The following is a 16,934-nucleotide window of genomic DNA, read 5'->3' on the forward strand; positions in this document are numbered from 1 at the left end:
GAGAGATAGAGAGAGAGAGACAGAGAGAGAGAGAGAGAGAGAGAGAGATAGATAGAGAGAGAGACAGAGAGAGAGAGAGGGAGAGATAGTGAGACCGAGAGATAGAGAGAGAGAGAGAGTGACAGAGAGATAGAGAGAGTGACAGAGAGAGAGAGAGAGAGAGAGAGAGATAGATAGATAGAGAGACAGAGAGATAGATAGCGAGAGAGAGAGAGACAGAGAGATAGAGATAGAGAGAGAGAGAGGAAGAGAGAGAGAGACAGATAGAAAGAGAGAGAGAGAGAGACAGAGATAGAGAGACAGATAGAGAGCGAGGGAGAGATAGTGAGACAGAGAGATAGAGAGAGAGACAGAGAGAGAGAGAGGGAGGGAGAGAAGAGACAGAGAGAGTGACAGAGAGAGAGAAAAAAGAGAGAGAGCGACAGAGAGAGAGGGAGATAGAGAGAGAGAGAGAGACAGACAGACGGAGAGAGAGACAGAGATAGAGAGTGAGGTGTTGGGTAAGCTGGGTCTGCGAGGACTGTGTTTACTGCAGCAGTGAGAGAGACAGGCTTCCAACACTTGAAGAAATGCCTTGATGTGGAGATGCTGGTGTTGGACTGGGGTGGGCACAGTAAGACGTCTGACAACACCAGGTTAAAGTACAACAGGTTTGTTTCAAACACGAGCTTTCGGAGCACTGCTCCTTCCTCAGGTGAATGGCGAGGTATGTTCCAGAAACATTTATATGGACAAAGTCAGAGATGCTAGACAATGCTTGGAATGCGAGCATTTGCGGGTAATCAAATCCTTACAGATCCAGAGATAGGGGGCGCAATTCTCCGCAAATGCGGCAAGTCGTAAAGGCTGCCGTGAAACTGTCCGTGTTTCACGGCTGCCTCCGCGCCCCCTCCCGGGACCCGATTCTCTCCCCCCCCGGGCGGGGCTAGCAGCGCGGCCCCGTGAAGCACGGCATCACGGCCTTAGCGACCGTCGCTAAGTCCGCGCGCCAAGCGTCACGACGGCTGACGCGCACGATGACGTCAGCCGCGCATGCGCGGATTGGACGGCTCCAACCCGCGCATGCACATGAAAACTAGTGCCCTCTGGCTTTATAGTGGCCGTGTCCTGTCTGGCGGAGGGAGAAAGAGTGCGTTACGGACGCACTCCCCGCGATCGGTGCCCACCAATCACGGGCCCATGCCCCCCTTGGCACAGCCGTGGTACTGCCGTACCGATCGGGGCCCTGGATGCCCAGAACGGGCATGTTGCGGCCGTTTGTATGACGGCAGCAAGCAGGTGTGTTTGCTGCCGTAAAAACGGCCGTAAAGGCCTGGGAACTCGGCCCATCGGCCTGGGGAGAATTGCTGCTCGCCGTAAAAAACGGCGAGCAGCGATTCGTGTCGTGGGGCGGCCGTGGGGGGGGGGGGGGAGAATAGCGGGAGGGCGTGAAAAATGTCGGGGACGCCCTCCCGCTATTCTCCGACCCGTCGTGGGCAGCAGAGAATCGCGCCCAGGGGGTAATCCCAGGTTAAAGAGGTGTGAATTGTCTCAAACCAGGACAGTTGGTAGGATTTTGAAGAAATGCAACTCGATTTTATTGAACTCTTAACTATCATACATACTTTAGCTGTGGGTTGACACTGTGCTGAGTTGACTGGAGACCTGAGGCTAACCTGACCAGACTATCTGACTACCACACGGTGGATGTTCTAGTTGTTGCTCACGGGCTCTGACTGTCTCAGAGGCTGGGTCCCGAGAGAGCGGGAAAACTAGTCCCGTGGGCTTTATAGTGGGCGTGTCCTGTCTGATGATTGGCTGCTGTGTTCTGTGTGTTCATTGGCCATCCTGTGTGTCAATCACTGCCTGTCTGTGCACCATCATATACCTGTGTGTATATTATGACATCTCCCCCTCTTTATTTTTTACTTTAAAAAAATGTGTATAGGTCAATAAATAGTGAGTGTGCGTAGGAGCCTGACTATATACAAAGTATGTGAACGTATTTACATGGGAAGGTGTCCAGTGCAGATAGAGGGCAGACAACAAGTTAGGAAGAAACAATATGGACAGATGTGTAAACGGATCACAAGGTAATGCAACATTCAGTCTATAAATTCAGTCTCTGTGGCGGGTGACAAATTCTGGTTGGCCGCCTCAAGGGTGGGTCAGGGGCCGCCTGCACTGGAACGGGCGGAACTGCCTCCAATGTAGAGGGCGGTAAAAGAACTGGCAGATCGGCGGCCTCGTGGAAGGGCGTGTCCTGAGGAACCAGCATGCGAGGCGGGGCATCACGTTCAGGTGGCGGGCGTGGAAGCAGCCGCAGTGCCCGCCTATTACGCCGGAGAAAGGAGCCATCAGGCATGCGGATGAGGAATGATCTCGGGGCCACTTGCTTGACCACCACAGCTGTGGCAGACCAGCCACCGTCAGGTAGCTGAACACGGACACGGTCAGCAGGGACCAGAGCAGGGAGATCCGTGGCGTGGGCGCCATACCCCGACTTGCATTGGGCCCGAGACTGCATTCTCTGCAGGACCGGGAAGTTGTCCAGGTCCGGGATGTGGATAGCCGGCACCGTCGGCCGTAGTGTGCGGTTCATTAGCAGCTGAGCTGGGGACAGGCCAGTGGACAAAGGAGTCGCCCTGTAGGCTAACAGCGCCAGGTTAAAGTCCGAACCCGAGTCAGCAGCTTTGCACAACAGTCGCTTAACAATGTGGACCCCCTTTCCAGCTTTCCCATTCGACTGGGGGTAGTGGGGGCTTGAAGTGATCTGCGTAAAATTGTACAGCCGGGAAAAATCCATCCACTCCTGACTGAAGAAGCCCGGGCCATTATCAGTCATGACCGTAAGTGGGAAGCCATGATGGGAAAAGGTCTCTTTGCATGCCTTGATGACTGTTGCTGATGTGAGGTCAGTCAGTCTGACCACCTCGGGGAAGTTAGAAAGATAGTCCACGAGGTTGACATAGTCTCGGCCCTTTGCATGAAAGAGGTCAATGCCAACCTTGGACCATGGGGTGGACACCAGTTCATGCGGCTGCAGAGTCTCTTTCGGCTGAGCCGGCTGGAGCCCTTGACACGTTGGGCAATTGAGGCCACCATATACCATGTTCGTGTATTTTGGATACAGTAAATACCATATTTGTGTATTTGGAGTATGGTATATACCAGGTTATGATACTGTACACCCTGTAATATAAGGACACGGGTAATTTGCACACTAAAAGGAGTACCTTAATACCATAATAAGAGTGTAAATAGAGTTGGAGGGTATCTATTCTGTAATAGGAGAACAAATGGAATTACGGTATATACTGTAGTAGGAGGGAATGCGAAAGTACTGTAAATATTATACTAGGAGGGCACACGGAGTTATTGTACCTTCTGTAATAGCAGGGCACAAAGGTTTGTTACGTTACCTTTCGATGTTCACCTTCGCAATCTTCGTTTCGAGAAGCTCGTCTTCGACAGTCCCTGTCCCCTTCAACCGGGCCTCCAGCGCTGACTGCAAGGTGGCTAAGGCGGGCATATCCCGCTCGGGGACACCGGGTAACTGCTGCAACGGGTCCCCCTGCGAGCGCGAGAGAGTGTTAGCTGCAACCGGACCGACGGGGATGGACAAGGGCAGCTTCAACCCCTGCACCCCCCCCCCCCCCCCCCACCTACTTCATCCAATCGACCTACCGAGGCGCTCGCGATAAATGGGGGCAAATTCTGGAATTGGGAGATCTGTATTGGTCATTTTCACTCGTCCCCCCCCCCCCCCCCAACCCCACACGAAGGCGCCACTAAGTCTCAGCACAAGGTTGCAATTACGTCTGCTGTGCCAGAGGTGGCGCTGCAGCCTCGTGACAACAACAACTTTACCCTCAACTAGCCACGGCCAATTGGAGATGGACTTCAAACTGGGGACACATTCAAGGTCTTGTGCAAACCATCCACTTTGCTGCTACACTCTTGCATCAGGCTCGATCACGAACAAACATATTCGAACCTAAAGAAAAGGGAGACTTGCCTCCACGTGGCGCTTATCGCGACCTCAGGACATCCCAAGGACAAAGAAGCACCTGTGACGTGTGGGCAAGCTTTGGAAATGTGGGGGTTAATTTAGGCACAGCAAGATCCCGCAGACAGCGAGGCGGCAAACCTTCGAAATAGGGTCAGTGGCATCCACCTGATACTGCAGACTGGAGCCTCGGGCGAACGTTTCATGCACAAAAAACAAACAGCGCCCCCTGACAGTGCAGCACTCCCTCAGCACCTCACTGAAATGCAATTGCTGTGCTCAAGTCCCGGGGTGGGAGTTGAAACACGAAACACGGACATACTCACACAAACATACATCCCATTTTACATGATATAAAATTGATATCTTTGAAAGTAGCAGTTGCCTAATGGAAACATCGTTACAGTTCAACCATTCGTTGATAAATAGAAATGGCTGATTAGAGTCTGATTGGAATCTGATTGGAATCTTATTCTCTCCCCTCACTGCAGCCGCACCCCCACTTCCCCCATCCCAGCTTTCCCCCTCATCCCCCATCGCTTCAACCCATGGGGGAGGGTAATGAATACTGACAGGCTATTTGACTGTGTGAGGCATCACAGTGAAACACACAGCTCGCCAGCCTGGCAATCAAAATAGGCAAAGCGACCTTTCACCCACCCCCAACATGCACCCGACCCTGGCCAGCACCCAGATTGAGCTCAAAGAGCTATCAGGGGGCGAGGGCAAGGCCACTCCCCCAGCCCCGGTTTAAAGGGACGGCGCCGGTTATTTTCTTCCTCACCACGTTACCTCCGTGTTTGAGCCTGGCGGCCCACTCTGGCCCGGCGCCCACCTCGCGTCCTCGTTGCGTGCGTCCCGCTCTCTCGCGGCCTCTGCTGCGTCACTCTGTCTGAGGAGGAGGGAGGTTTGTAATATTCCCTTAACGCTGAAGTCTCAAGCGATCGACGGGCTCTGGGACGTAACGCTGCTTCTGGCCTCTGGGTTTCCTGTGTCTCACAACATCACAATCCATCGCAGGGTTAACTGGGCACAACAGGAGGGGAGGGGGGGCTGGAGGGAGGACAACAGCTGGCGACCAGGGCGGCTCATAGCTGCGCCCAGCTGAGACAAAACTGCCCAAAAATTCCTGTCTCAAAGCTGGATTTGACTATCTCAGAGAAAAACCACACTGAGCAGATGAAAGACACTGCAAAGCTAAAGGTAACCCGTGGACGGTAACTATTTGCTGGTTTTAACTCACAGAGCTACACTGCGTGGGGTGTAATTTTGGGACAAGGCACATTTCTCAGATTGATGAACGCAGGTAGATGGCGATGGGGTTAACTTCACGAGACACTGGGCGGGGTTCCACGCTCCCCCCGGCCTTGGCATCACCAACCATCCGCCCAGCCAACAGAGCTAACCGACCCGATTGGCTTGTAATGCGGAGCGCTGGCAACAGCGCGGGTTCAATCCCCGCACCGGCTGAGGAAGGCTGCCCACCCCCAGTTTCTCAACTTTGCCCCTCGCCCGAGGTGTGGTGACCCTCAGGTTAAATCACCACCAGTCACCCCTCAAAGGGGGGGGGGGGGGGACAAAGGCAGCCTCGGGGACTGTGGTGGCATTTACACCTTGACACTGTTTTATCATTGATTACAAGAAGACTAGACATTTGCGCAACTTTTCTAACATTATTCCAGATCAAGAATAGACACCACTGAGAACCGGGGTTACCCCTCTGGGTTTTGGGATGGGGCACTTCGCACTAGTGGGGGTTCTTAACGTCGCAACAATCCGCCACCTTCACGGTGACTGGTTCCAGAGCCCTGATCGACGCGCGCAAAATCCAAACCGTCCACGGAGGCGCTGGAGGCCGCGTGCTGCAGGGTCCCGTAACAACTTCCTCACTGGCCCCCAAAACCCGAACCCCCCACCCAGCAATTCTCCCTTACCTGATAGAGGAGAACGCAAATCCCGCAAACGGAAGGTGGCTCCCGGGAAAAGCACCGTGGGAAAGTGGCCGTGGGTCTTCCTGGGGGTGGGGAAGAAAACAACAAATAGAAAAGGCACGTTAGGGGCGGGGAGGGGATGGAGAAGATCGTGGGCAAGACCAGAACAAGGGGGAAATAACTTTGAAAGAGACACTGAGAAATCAAATAGGGAATTGTGTATAAAATCCCATCTAGCCAGAGTGGAACTCGCTATGTGGGAATGGTTGATGCAATTTGTGCCGGCACATTTAAAGAGGAATTTCGACAAACGTACGAGGGAGCAAGGAGTAGAACGACATGTTGGGTGAGGAAAGGCCTGATTTAAAGGCCTGTTTCTTTATAATAGAAATGGAAGCATAGACTATTTACTAAATGAGACAATCTTAGGAAATCAGAAACACAAAGGGACTTGGGAGTCTTTGCTCACAATTCTCTTAAGGTTAACGTGCAGGTTCAGTCGGCCAGTTAGGAAGGCAAATGCAATGTTAGCATTCATGTCGAGAGGGCTCGAATACAAGAGCAGGGATGTACTTCTGAGGCTGTATAAGGCCCTGGTCAGACCCCATTTGGAGCATTGTGAGCAGTTTTGGGCCCCGTATCTAAGGAAGGATGTGCTGGGGCTTTGGAAAGGGTCCAGAGGAGGTTCACAAGAATGATCCCTGGAATGAAGAACTTGTCGTATGAGGAACGGTTGAGGACTCTGGGTCTGTACTCGTTGGAGTTTAGAAGGATAAGGGGGATCTTTTTGAAACTTACAGGATACTGCGAGGCCCGGATAGAGTGGGCGTGGAGAGGATGTTTCCACTTGCAGGAAAAACTAGAAGCAGAGGACACAGCCTCAGACTAAAGGGACGATCCTTTAAAACAGAGATAAGGAGGAATTTCTTCAGCCAGAGGGTGGGTGAATCTGTGGAACTCTTTGCCGCAGAAGGCTGTGGAGGCCAAATCACTGAGCGTTTTTAAGACAGGGATAGACAGGTTCTTGATTAATAAGGTGATCAGGGGCAATGGGGAGAAGGCAGGAGAATGGGGATGAGAAGAATATCAGCCATGATTGAATGGCGGAGCAGACACGATGGGCCGAGTGGCCTTATTCTGCTCCAATGTCTTATGGTCTTATAATTGGACCCTGGGGGCAATGTAAACTGTACCCGAGCTGAAGAGGAATCTGATACTGTCCTTTGAGGACTGAGTGTTCACAAACCATGGACCAAATCGTTCCGATACCCAGGGACCCGGAATCCTTGCCACACTGAGAGCCTCCCTCTAATGGGCGAGACCAGATTTGATCTCTCGCAGGGACGCTGTTGGAAGGGGGTTGCCAAGGGGGCCGCCCCTTCGGGGGGGGATATCTTGCTGGCGCCGTGTTCAGGCCCTAGCCCTGCTCAGGGAATGCAGCGCTGTCAGGAATGCCGTCTTTCAGTTAAGCCCGGCAGCTCACAGGACCGTCGGTCCGAGGAAGAGTGTGGGGAAGGGGAGTTCTTCCCCGGTGTCCCGGTCAATCTTTATCCCTCAATCAACATCGCAGGGTGTCATTGTGGGATCTTGCTGTGCATAAATTGACCACCGTGTTTCTTCCCATCACCTTCGAGAAGGTGCACACGATGGCGAGGGGCTACGTTGTGCGGAGAGGTCGGGCAGGCCGGCAATGTATCCGCTGGAGTTTATAAGATTGGGGAGGGGATCTTACTGAACAAACGACGCTCTCGTCTCACGAAGTATAAATTGTTTTTCCTTTTACATTTAGCATCCAGCAAAATTGTCCTGATGGGTGCGAGGCAGAAAGCTTTGGCGGCACAGTGGTTAGCACTGCTGCCTCACAATACCAGGGACCTGGGCTCAATTCCGGCCTCGTCTGTGTGGAGTTTGTACATTCTCCCTGTGTGTGCGTGGGTTTCCTCCGGGTGCTCCGGTTTCATCCCACAGTCCAAAGACGTGCAGATTAGGTGGATTGGCCATGATCAATTGTCTCTTTGTGTCTAGAGATGTGTAGATTGGGCGGGGTTACGGGGATAGTGAGCCTCTTTGGAGGGTCAGTGCTGACCCAATGGGCCAAATGGCCTCCTCTTGTATTGCCGTGATTCTATGAGATTTATTAACATGTGCCTTTAGTAACATGAACAATACTTTATTTTATAAATTTAGAGTACCCAATTATTTTTTTTTCCCAATTAAGGGGCAATTTAGCGTGGCCAATCCACCTAACCTTTGGGTTGTGGGGGGTGAAACCCACGCAGACAGGGGGAGAATGTGCAAACTCCACACGGACAGTGACCCAGAGCCGGGACTCGAACCCGGGTCCTCAGCGCCGCAGTCCCAGTGCTAACCACTGCGCCACATGCCACCCTTTTCCTGAGCAATACTCAAGTTCTACATGGCCAACTGGAAATTTCATTTAATCAATTAATTCAGAACCCCTCCAAAGTTGCCATGGTGGGATTTGAACTCATGCCCCAGGATCATTAGATCGATGCTTGGATCACGAGCCCAGCAACATAACCATTACATTTCGACAGCTGGTATAAAACCATTAATAGAAGTAAAGGCAAAGAAATCAACAAGACAGAGTAGAATTTGCCTGAATACGCACAAGGGTGAAGCTTTCATCCTCCACGTCAAAGTTTGAGGTGTCGGCACGATGGGTGACGATTGGGAGGAAGGGAGGCTCACGCCGGTCGAGGAGTTCCCACTCGATACCAGCGAAGAAAGGGTGCCTCTTAAAGTCCTCCACTCCGTTCGTTCCCAGCCTCTCCTCCCTCCTGCAAACCAGGCTCTGGATCAAATCTCTCGCCTCGCCTGTCACATCGAAGACCGAGTCCGGGAACTGAAAGTGCTCCTGATTGGAAGGTGGGGGGGTGGGGGGGGGGGGGGGGGGGGGGGGGGGAGAGGAAGGAACAGGAGAAGAACGATTGGTTATTGAACTCTGACATGGCCCAAGGGTTTTACCGCCGCTTGTGATGCTGGCTGGTAGCTGGGGCTGGTAACGAGGCCCCCAAAGACTTGGGTCGCCAACTCAAATCGACCAACTCCTGAAGGTTTTGCCCACATTCCCACCCAATCAGCCAGGGGCTGGGTTAGCACAGTGGGCTAAACAGCTGGCTTGCAATGCAGAACAAGGCAACAGCGCGGGTTCAATTCCAGTACCGGCCTCCCCGAACAGGTGCCGGAATGTGGCAACTAGGGGCTTTCCACAGTAACTTAATTGAAGCCGACTTGTGACAATAATTGATTATTATTATTAACCAGGGCCCCGCTTCCTTCAGCAACCAGAAGGCAAGAAGGAGCTTCATTCCATTGACTGCCTTGTTAAAAAACTCCAACATTTTTGCAACTGCAAAACAGAAGAATTGAAACAAATTGGAAGCAGAATTTCCTGCCCCCCTATCCCATCCCGGTAGCCTTTCTTCTGAAATGTTTTTAGCAGTCCCCTAGCACTTGCAGATGAATTATCTTTGAAGGGAGTGGATTTGACAACCCTATTAAACAGCCCCAGCTTCAACACAGGCAGATCATGGGCTGGATTCTCCCACAATGGGACTATGGGCGTACAAAAAGTGGAGTTTTACCCCCAAAGTTCCTATAAAAAAGCAGATCTCTGAAGGTTGCCACTCAAGTGGATAGAGCCGTGAAGAAGGCCTATAGTGTGTTAGTGTTTATTAACAGGGGGCTTGAGTTTAAGAGCCGCGGGGTTATGCTGCAACTGTACAGGACCCTGGTGAGACCACATTTGGAGTATTGTGTGCAGTTCCGGTCACCTCATTATAGGAAGGATGTGGAAGCTTTGGAGAGGGTGCAAAGGAGATTTACCAGATCGAGTGGACGTTCAGAGACTATTTCCTCGGGTGGATGTAGCTGTTACAAGGGGGCATAACTATAAGATTCAGGGTGGGAGATATAGGAGGGATGTCCGAGGTAGGTTCTTTACTCAGAGAGTGGTTAGGGTGTGGAATGGACTGACTGCTGCGATAGTGGAGTCGGACACTTTAGGAACTTTCAAGCGGTTATTGGATAGGCACATGGAGCACACCAGAATGACAGGGAGTGGGATAGCTTGATCTTGGTTTCGGACAAGGCTCGGCACAACATTGAGGGCCGAAGGGCCTGTTCTGTGCTGTAATGTTCTATGAAATAATTCAATGCCCTGCAGGGGGCGAGCAGGGACCCGGAGTAAATCTCGCAGCTTTAGCTGTGGATACGGGCCCCCGCGCTACCGGTTTGGAGTCCGTGCATACGCACGGCGGCGGCCTCTAGCAGCTGCACCGAGTTCCATGGCGGACTAGGACCGCGAAGCCAGACAGGAAAATGAGACCCCCCCCCCCCGATCGGCCGTGTGCCCCAGCATCTAACCAGGTGAATCTAATCGCCCCCCCCAGTCTCCAATCCCCCCGCCCCCCCGACCAGGACTGCCGTGGACTGAGTCCGCAGCCGCCCCGCCAGCATCCCGATTAACTACTGGGCCAGCAGGCGGCAGCTACTGTTCAACGTGGAAATGTACAAAAATAATTAGCCTGGCGGAGCAGGTCTTAAACTGGGGAGCGCTCCCACACTATTGTTGAAAGGAGAGCTCAGATGCAGAAACCTGTTAGCCAAATGTGTTAGAACAGGCAAAGAAAGAACTGGGTTAATTTATCAGAAGCAGCGACCAAAGATTTGAGGCATGGGTATTGGCGAGGATCCAGTTACTGCAATATTTCCTGTTATATTTTCTCACCCACAGTATATGGCCCCGCTCTATAGCACCTCTAGAGCTGGCCCTACAGGCTCTTCGATTAGACATCCAAATACTTGTTAACTACGGCGCTAGTTTACTTACCTGGCACCTAATAGCTGGGAGCAAGCGACCCACCAGGCCCTATGGACTATATTGCCAAGGTATGCTGGAGTTTAAGATACCCTCACACAGGGCAGACCCCACATGGCGAATGACAAAGATGGAGACCACGCACGCACGTTCACTTTCATATTTGACACTCGAATTGGCCCCGAATTTTGGAGGTCTTTTGTCAAGGCTCGGAACACCGACATCTGTGATCCTTTTAAATCCATGCCTATTTTTTTTTTTTGGCCGTTCCTGTGAAGGTTAAATAGCTCAATCCCATTTTAGTCTGTCCAATCACCTGCCTAGCTTTATCAAGTTGGATGACGTTAATGTGGTGAATTAGAAACCTCAGTAATTCACACTGTATTGTACCACATGTATTGAGCCTGTACTCTGTCCCGGATTGTGTGTAATCGCGCGGCCCTGCCCATAGGGGGAGATGAGGAGCTTGTACTGGGCTCCACCCTTGGCTCTGCCCCTGGCTCCTCCCCCAACCGGACGTATAAAGATCAGTGCTGTGAGCCTGCCTGCCAGTTCATCCGGAGTTCATCTCGTCACAGGCAGGCTCTGTTGTAAGACGATTAAAACCACTGTTAGCTCGTAACCACGCGTCGCGTGAATTGATCAGTTACCCACCAGCCTCCTCTGTTCTGAGAAGAGCAATCCGTAACTATTCAATCTTCCCCCATCGCTAAAATCTTCCAGGCCCCCCCTTAACTATAAAGCTCAGCATTGTAACAGAATCACGGATTAATGCAGCAGAGACAAGGCCCTTCAGCCCATCGAGTCTGCACCTTCACATGAAAAACACCTGAGCGGAAGACCTAATCCCATTTTGCCAGCACTTGGCCCATAGCCTTGAACGTTATGACGTGCCAAGTGTTCATCCAGGTACTTTGTAAAGGATGTGAGGCAACCTGCCTCTACCCCCCTCCCAGGCAGTGCATTCCAGATATTCCCTTACTATAGAATTCTCAGATATAACAATCTGTACATTAAAGCTCTCAGGTATAACGTCCTTATCTGTAGAATCCCTACAGTGCAAAAGGAGGCCATTCGGCCTATCGACTCTGCACTGACCCTCTGAAAAGAGCACCCTACCTTAGGCCCCCTCCCCCGCCCAACCTCCGGAACCCCACCTAACCTGCACATCTTAGGACTGTGGGAGCACCCGGAGGAAACCCACGCAGACACGGGGAGAAACGTGCAAACTCCACCCAGAGGCCGGAATCAAACCCGGGTCCCTGGTGCTGTGAGGTAGCAGTGCTAACCACTGTGCCATCATAATATAACAGAATATATATAACACTCCTACAGTATAAAACTCTGTTGTAATACTCATTTAATACAAAACCCTCAGTTATAACACTTTTAATATAAAACTATCACTTATAACACATGTTTAGAACAAAGAACAAAGAAAAGTACAGCACAGGAACAGGCCCTTCGGCCCTCCAAGCCCGTGCCGACCATGCTGCCCGACTGAACTACAATCTTCTACACTTCCTGAGTCCGTATCCCTCTATTCCCATCCTATTCATGTTTTTGTCAAGATGCCCCTTAAACGTCACTATCGTCCCTGCTTCCACCACCTCCTCCGGCAGCGAGTTCCAGGCACCCACTACCCTCTGTGTAAAAAACTTGCCTCGTACATCTCCTCTAAACCTTGCCCCTCGCACCTTAAACCTATGCCCCCTAGTAATTGAACCCTCCACCCTGGGGAAAAGCCTCTGACTATCCACTCTGTCTATGCCCCTCATCATTTTGTAGACCTCTGTCAGGTCGTCCCTCAACCTCTGTTGTTCCAGTGAGAACAAATCGAGTTTATTCAACCGCTTCTCATAGCTAATGCCCTCCATACCAGGCAACATCCTGGTAAATCTCTTCTGCACCCTCTCTAAAGCCTCCACATCCTTCTGGTAGTGTGGTGACGAGAATTGAACACTATACTCCAAATGTGGCCTAACTAAGGTTCTATACAGCTGCAACATGACTTGCCGATTCTTATACTCAATGCCCCGGCCAATGAAGGCAAGCGTGCCGTATGCCTTCTTGACTACCTTCTCCACCTGTGTTGCCCCTTTCAGTGACCTGTGGACCTGCACACCTAGATCTCTCTGACTGTCAATACTCTTGAGAGTTCTACCATTCACTGTATATTCCCTACCTGCATTAGACCTTCCAAAATGCATTACCTCACATTTGTTCGGATTAAACTCCATCTGCCATCTCTCCGCCCAAGTCTACAAACGATCTAAATCCTGCTGTATCCTCTGACAGTCCTCGTCGCTATCCGCAATTCCACCAACCTTTGTGTCGTCTGCAAACTTACTAATCAGACCAATTACATTTTCCTCCAAATCATTTGAAATGAAAATCGCTTATTGTCACAAGTAGGCTTCAATGAAGTTACTGTGAAAAGCCCCTAGTCGCCACATTCCGGCGCCTGTCCGGGGAGGCTGGTATGGGAATCGAACCGTGCTGCTGGCCTGCTTGGTCTGCTTTAAAAGCCAGCATTTTAGCCAGGTGAGCTAAACCAGCCCCTATATATATTACGAACAGCAAAGGTCCCAAGGTTTAATATAAAACTTTCAGATACAACACTTCCTTCTGTTACACACATTTATTAACGATAAATCTCTCTTCTCCGAGACCTGTGCAAATAAGTTTTGTTGCTCAAATGTCCCTCTCCTGTTACTGACCCGGTGATTGATGATTTTCCTGTAGGTTTCTGACAGAGTGTCAGCGTAGAAGGGGGTCTGACCAAAAAGCATCTCGTACGAGCAGATCCCGAGTGACCACCAGTCACACTCTGGTCCGTACGTTGCCGAGGGGTCCTCCACCGCCCTCAGGATCTCAGGGGAGATGTAGTCCGGGGTGCCGACTGCCGTGGCGGACTGGGCCTGGAAGGAAATGACATGGGTCAGGGGTATGGACTGTGAACCCTCCAGAATGACCCACCTCAGGAATTGAAGCTGACTCAATCCAGAGGTGATAACTGAGGTGTTAACATAGAACATACAGTGCAGAAGGAGGCCATTCGGCCCATCGATCTGCACCAGTTAACAATCTCCATTCCCTCGGACACTTTCCATTTTTCAGTCATAGTCATGTCGGAGATGATGGCAAACTGGTCCTCCTGGAGTTATCCAATCAAATTATCCTTGCACCTCACCATGATGGACAAGTTAAGCAGCCAATGGCAGAAGTTGGGGGGGGGGGGGGGCGGGGCAGAATAGGTTAATGGCGAGAAGGTCATGCAATGTCAACTTTGAGCGGTTCATCCAACAAGAGTTGACCACCCTGGGTCACGGAGCAAAGTCATCCAGGGCAGGAGGGGGTGCCCTGGTATCATCGCTGGCAGGCGCCTCCGGCAGTGCAGCACTCCCTCAGTCCGGCACTGGGGGTGTCAGCCTTGACCTCTACCCTCTCAAGTCCTGGAGTGGGACTTAGAATTTAGAACAGTACAGCACAGAACAGGCCCTTCGGCCCTCGATGTTGTGCCGAGCAATGATCACCCTACTCAAACTCACGTATCCACCCTATACCCGTAACCCAACAACTCCCCCTGAACCTTACTTTTTAGGACACTACGGGCAATTTAGCATGGCCAATCCACCTAACCCGCACATCTTTGGACTGTGGGAGGAAACCGGAGCACCCGGAGGAAACCCACACAGACACGGGGAGAACGTGCAGACTCCGCACAGACAGTGACCCAAGCCGGGAATCGAATCTGGGACCCTGGAGCTGTGAAGCATTGATGCTAACCACTATGCTACCGTGCTGCCCACCGTACCCAGGGTACCCGTACTTGTACCCAGAACCTCACAACCAGAATGTTACTGGACTGAGCCACGGCTGACACTGGGTGGGAAACACTTGGGGCACCGTGTGAGGAGGAAGGGAATCTTTGGGCGCGATTCAGCCTCTGTGTTGTGCCAGTGCGGGGCTGGGCGCTACGGGTGAATCCCACATGAGCAGGAGCGATGGCACCTCGGGGAGGGAGGGGAGGGGGGGGGGTCTCACAGACCATTAGAGGTGGTCGGGGACAGGTCAAGGTGGTACCTTGGCACTCCCTCTGGCACTGGGGAATCCTGACATTCCCGGCCTGGCACCCTTGCGGTGCCACCCCGACACCCTGGCAGTGCCAAGGTGCCCGGGTGCCAGGTTGGCACTGCCAGGGTCAGGCCCGGAGAGGCCTTGACCATTAGAGTGGGGGTGGCGAGGGGTCCCAGAGGCACCTAGAAGGTTCGGGGTGAAGGGGAGAGGGGGGTCCAGAAAGCGGAGGGTGGTCTGAAAGGGGGGGGGGGGGGGGGGGGGAGGGCGGTGCAGAGATCTGGGCAGCCGGTCGGAATGGGGGCCCGTACTGTGCGGCCTGGGTGTGGAAAAACTCCCTGAGGCCCAGAAACCGGAGAAGTGCCGGTGAATAGCGCGGTGCATCCTGGCGCTGCAGACACCGAGAAACACCCTCGCCAAATGCCCCCGAAGGCGTCGTTTGTTTCATGCCCGCTGAATCGCCCCCTTTGTTCTTCCTCTCCTTTAGACCTTCGGCCTAGTTTGGCTTTGACGGCCACTGTTTATCCAACAGCCCGAGCTGTACTCACCTGACCCTCAGTACCCAACCGGAGGCAGGAACCAAAGTCAGCCAGCTTGATGTGGCCACCCGCGTCCAGGAGAACATTATCCGGCTTCACATCCCTAAAAAAAACCCAAAGAATAATTCATGCAGCAACCAGAGCTTTAAATAAAATCAATTCTCATTTTACTATGGTTGCTCGAGGCTGTTGCTCCGAACCAGATTCGAACCGATGAAGCGCCGTGCTGAATGCGTTTCGGCTCCATAATCCCCCCCCCCCCTCCCCTCCCCCCGGCCGGGGTTAATGGGGTGTATTGAAAGAAGTCCTTCATGATCTAGGGCTGAACCCCAACTGTTGTCTCCTGAAGTTAGGGTCAAACTCTACACTCCCCCCCCCCCTCTCCCAACCGCCCGCTGGGTGAAAACATTTTTTCTCACATCACATTTGCTTCTTTTGAAAATCACTTTACATCTCTGCCGCTCTCGTTCTCAATTCTATTCCGAGCGGGAACATTTTCTCCCCGTCTAGTCTGTCCAGCCGCCTTCGTGATTTTAAACGTCTTTATCAAATCTCCTCGGGGCCTTCTCTTCTCCAAGTAGAACAGTCCCAACCTCTCCGATCTCTCCTTATCACTGAAGTTTCTTGTGAACCTCTCCCACGCTCTCTCTCCGATGCGTTCACATCCTTCCTCTCGTGAGGCGCCCAGAACTGTGCTCAATACTCCAGCTGAATATGGACTTTCAATCTGCGACTCCATTACCATCTGACTCAGCTGTGGGCAAACTGAACACTTGCCAGCAATGTACCTGTCACCAAGTTGCCTGCAGCTACTACCCAGGCCAGGGGCCAGACTGATCCATCAGTAACCCGACACCTCACCCTGCCTGTGCCAACAATAACTGCAGAGGGTCTGAACGATTCGAAACAGTCTCTCGGCGAGTGATGAGATGAAGGGATGTCTGTCTGGTGATCCAGCAAACCTGCGTGTCTATCAAGAATCTTTCTCCCGCTTTACCTTTTCCAGGGCGCCGCGGTGGCACAGTGGTTAGCACTGCTGCCCCACGGCGCCAGGGACCAGAAAGGTACCACCGCGAGGTTCAAAGCCAAGTGCTGATCAATAACAGCGCACTCTGGGGTAGCGAATTCCACAGATTCATGACCCTTTGAGAAGTAGTTTCTCCTCACATGTTTTAAATCTGCTCCCTCATATCCTGAGACTGTGACCTCTCGTTCTAGAATGTTCCACAAGAGGAGGCATCCGCTCCACGTCTACTTTATCCACACCTCTTGTACACCTCAATTAGATCTCCCCTCATTCCTCTAAACGCGAGAGAGTATCGGCCTAAACTGCTCCATCTCTCCTCACACGATAAACCCCTCATCTCTGGATCAACCTCCTCTGAACTGCCTCCAATGTCACTACATCTTCCCTCAAATAAGGGAGCAAAACTGTGCACAATACTCCAGGCGTGATCTCACCAATGCCTTGTATAGTTGCAGCAACATTTCCTCACCTTTATACTCTATTCCTTCAGCTATAAATGTCAACGTTCCATTCACTTTCTTTATTACCT

At 52.1% G+C, this 16,934-nt stretch overlaps 1 protein-coding gene across 1 annotated transcript in view; it reads right to left on the reverse strand.

Moving 5' to 3' along the window:
• Nucleotides 1–16,934, reverse strand: part of LOC119957714 (serine/threonine-protein kinase MRCK beta-like) — a 42,586-nt gene that overhangs the window by 14,502 nt on the left and 11,150 nt on the right. The window contains exons 6-11 of the mRNA XM_038785794.1: nt 15,388–15,481; nt 13,483–13,683; nt 8,552–8,797; nt 5,923–6,002; nt 4,781–4,880; nt 3,402–3,553 (exon numbers count right to left, since the gene is read on the reverse strand). Of these exons, the coding sequence (XP_038641722.1) occupies nt 3,402–3,553; nt 4,781–4,880; nt 5,923–6,002; nt 8,552–8,797; nt 13,483–13,683; nt 15,388–15,481 (873 nt within the window). The remainder of the gene's footprint in view (nt 1–3,401; nt 3,554–4,780; nt 4,881–5,922; nt 6,003–8,551; nt 8,798–13,482; nt 13,684–15,387; nt 15,482–16,934) is intronic.

Source organism: Scyliorhinus canicula, chromosome 27 (assembly GCF_902713615.1).
Source record: "Scyliorhinus canicula chromosome 27, sScyCan1.1, whole genome shotgun sequence".
Lineage (NCBI taxonomy): Eukaryota > Metazoa > Chordata > Chondrichthyes > Carcharhiniformes > Scyliorhinidae > Scyliorhinus > Scyliorhinus canicula.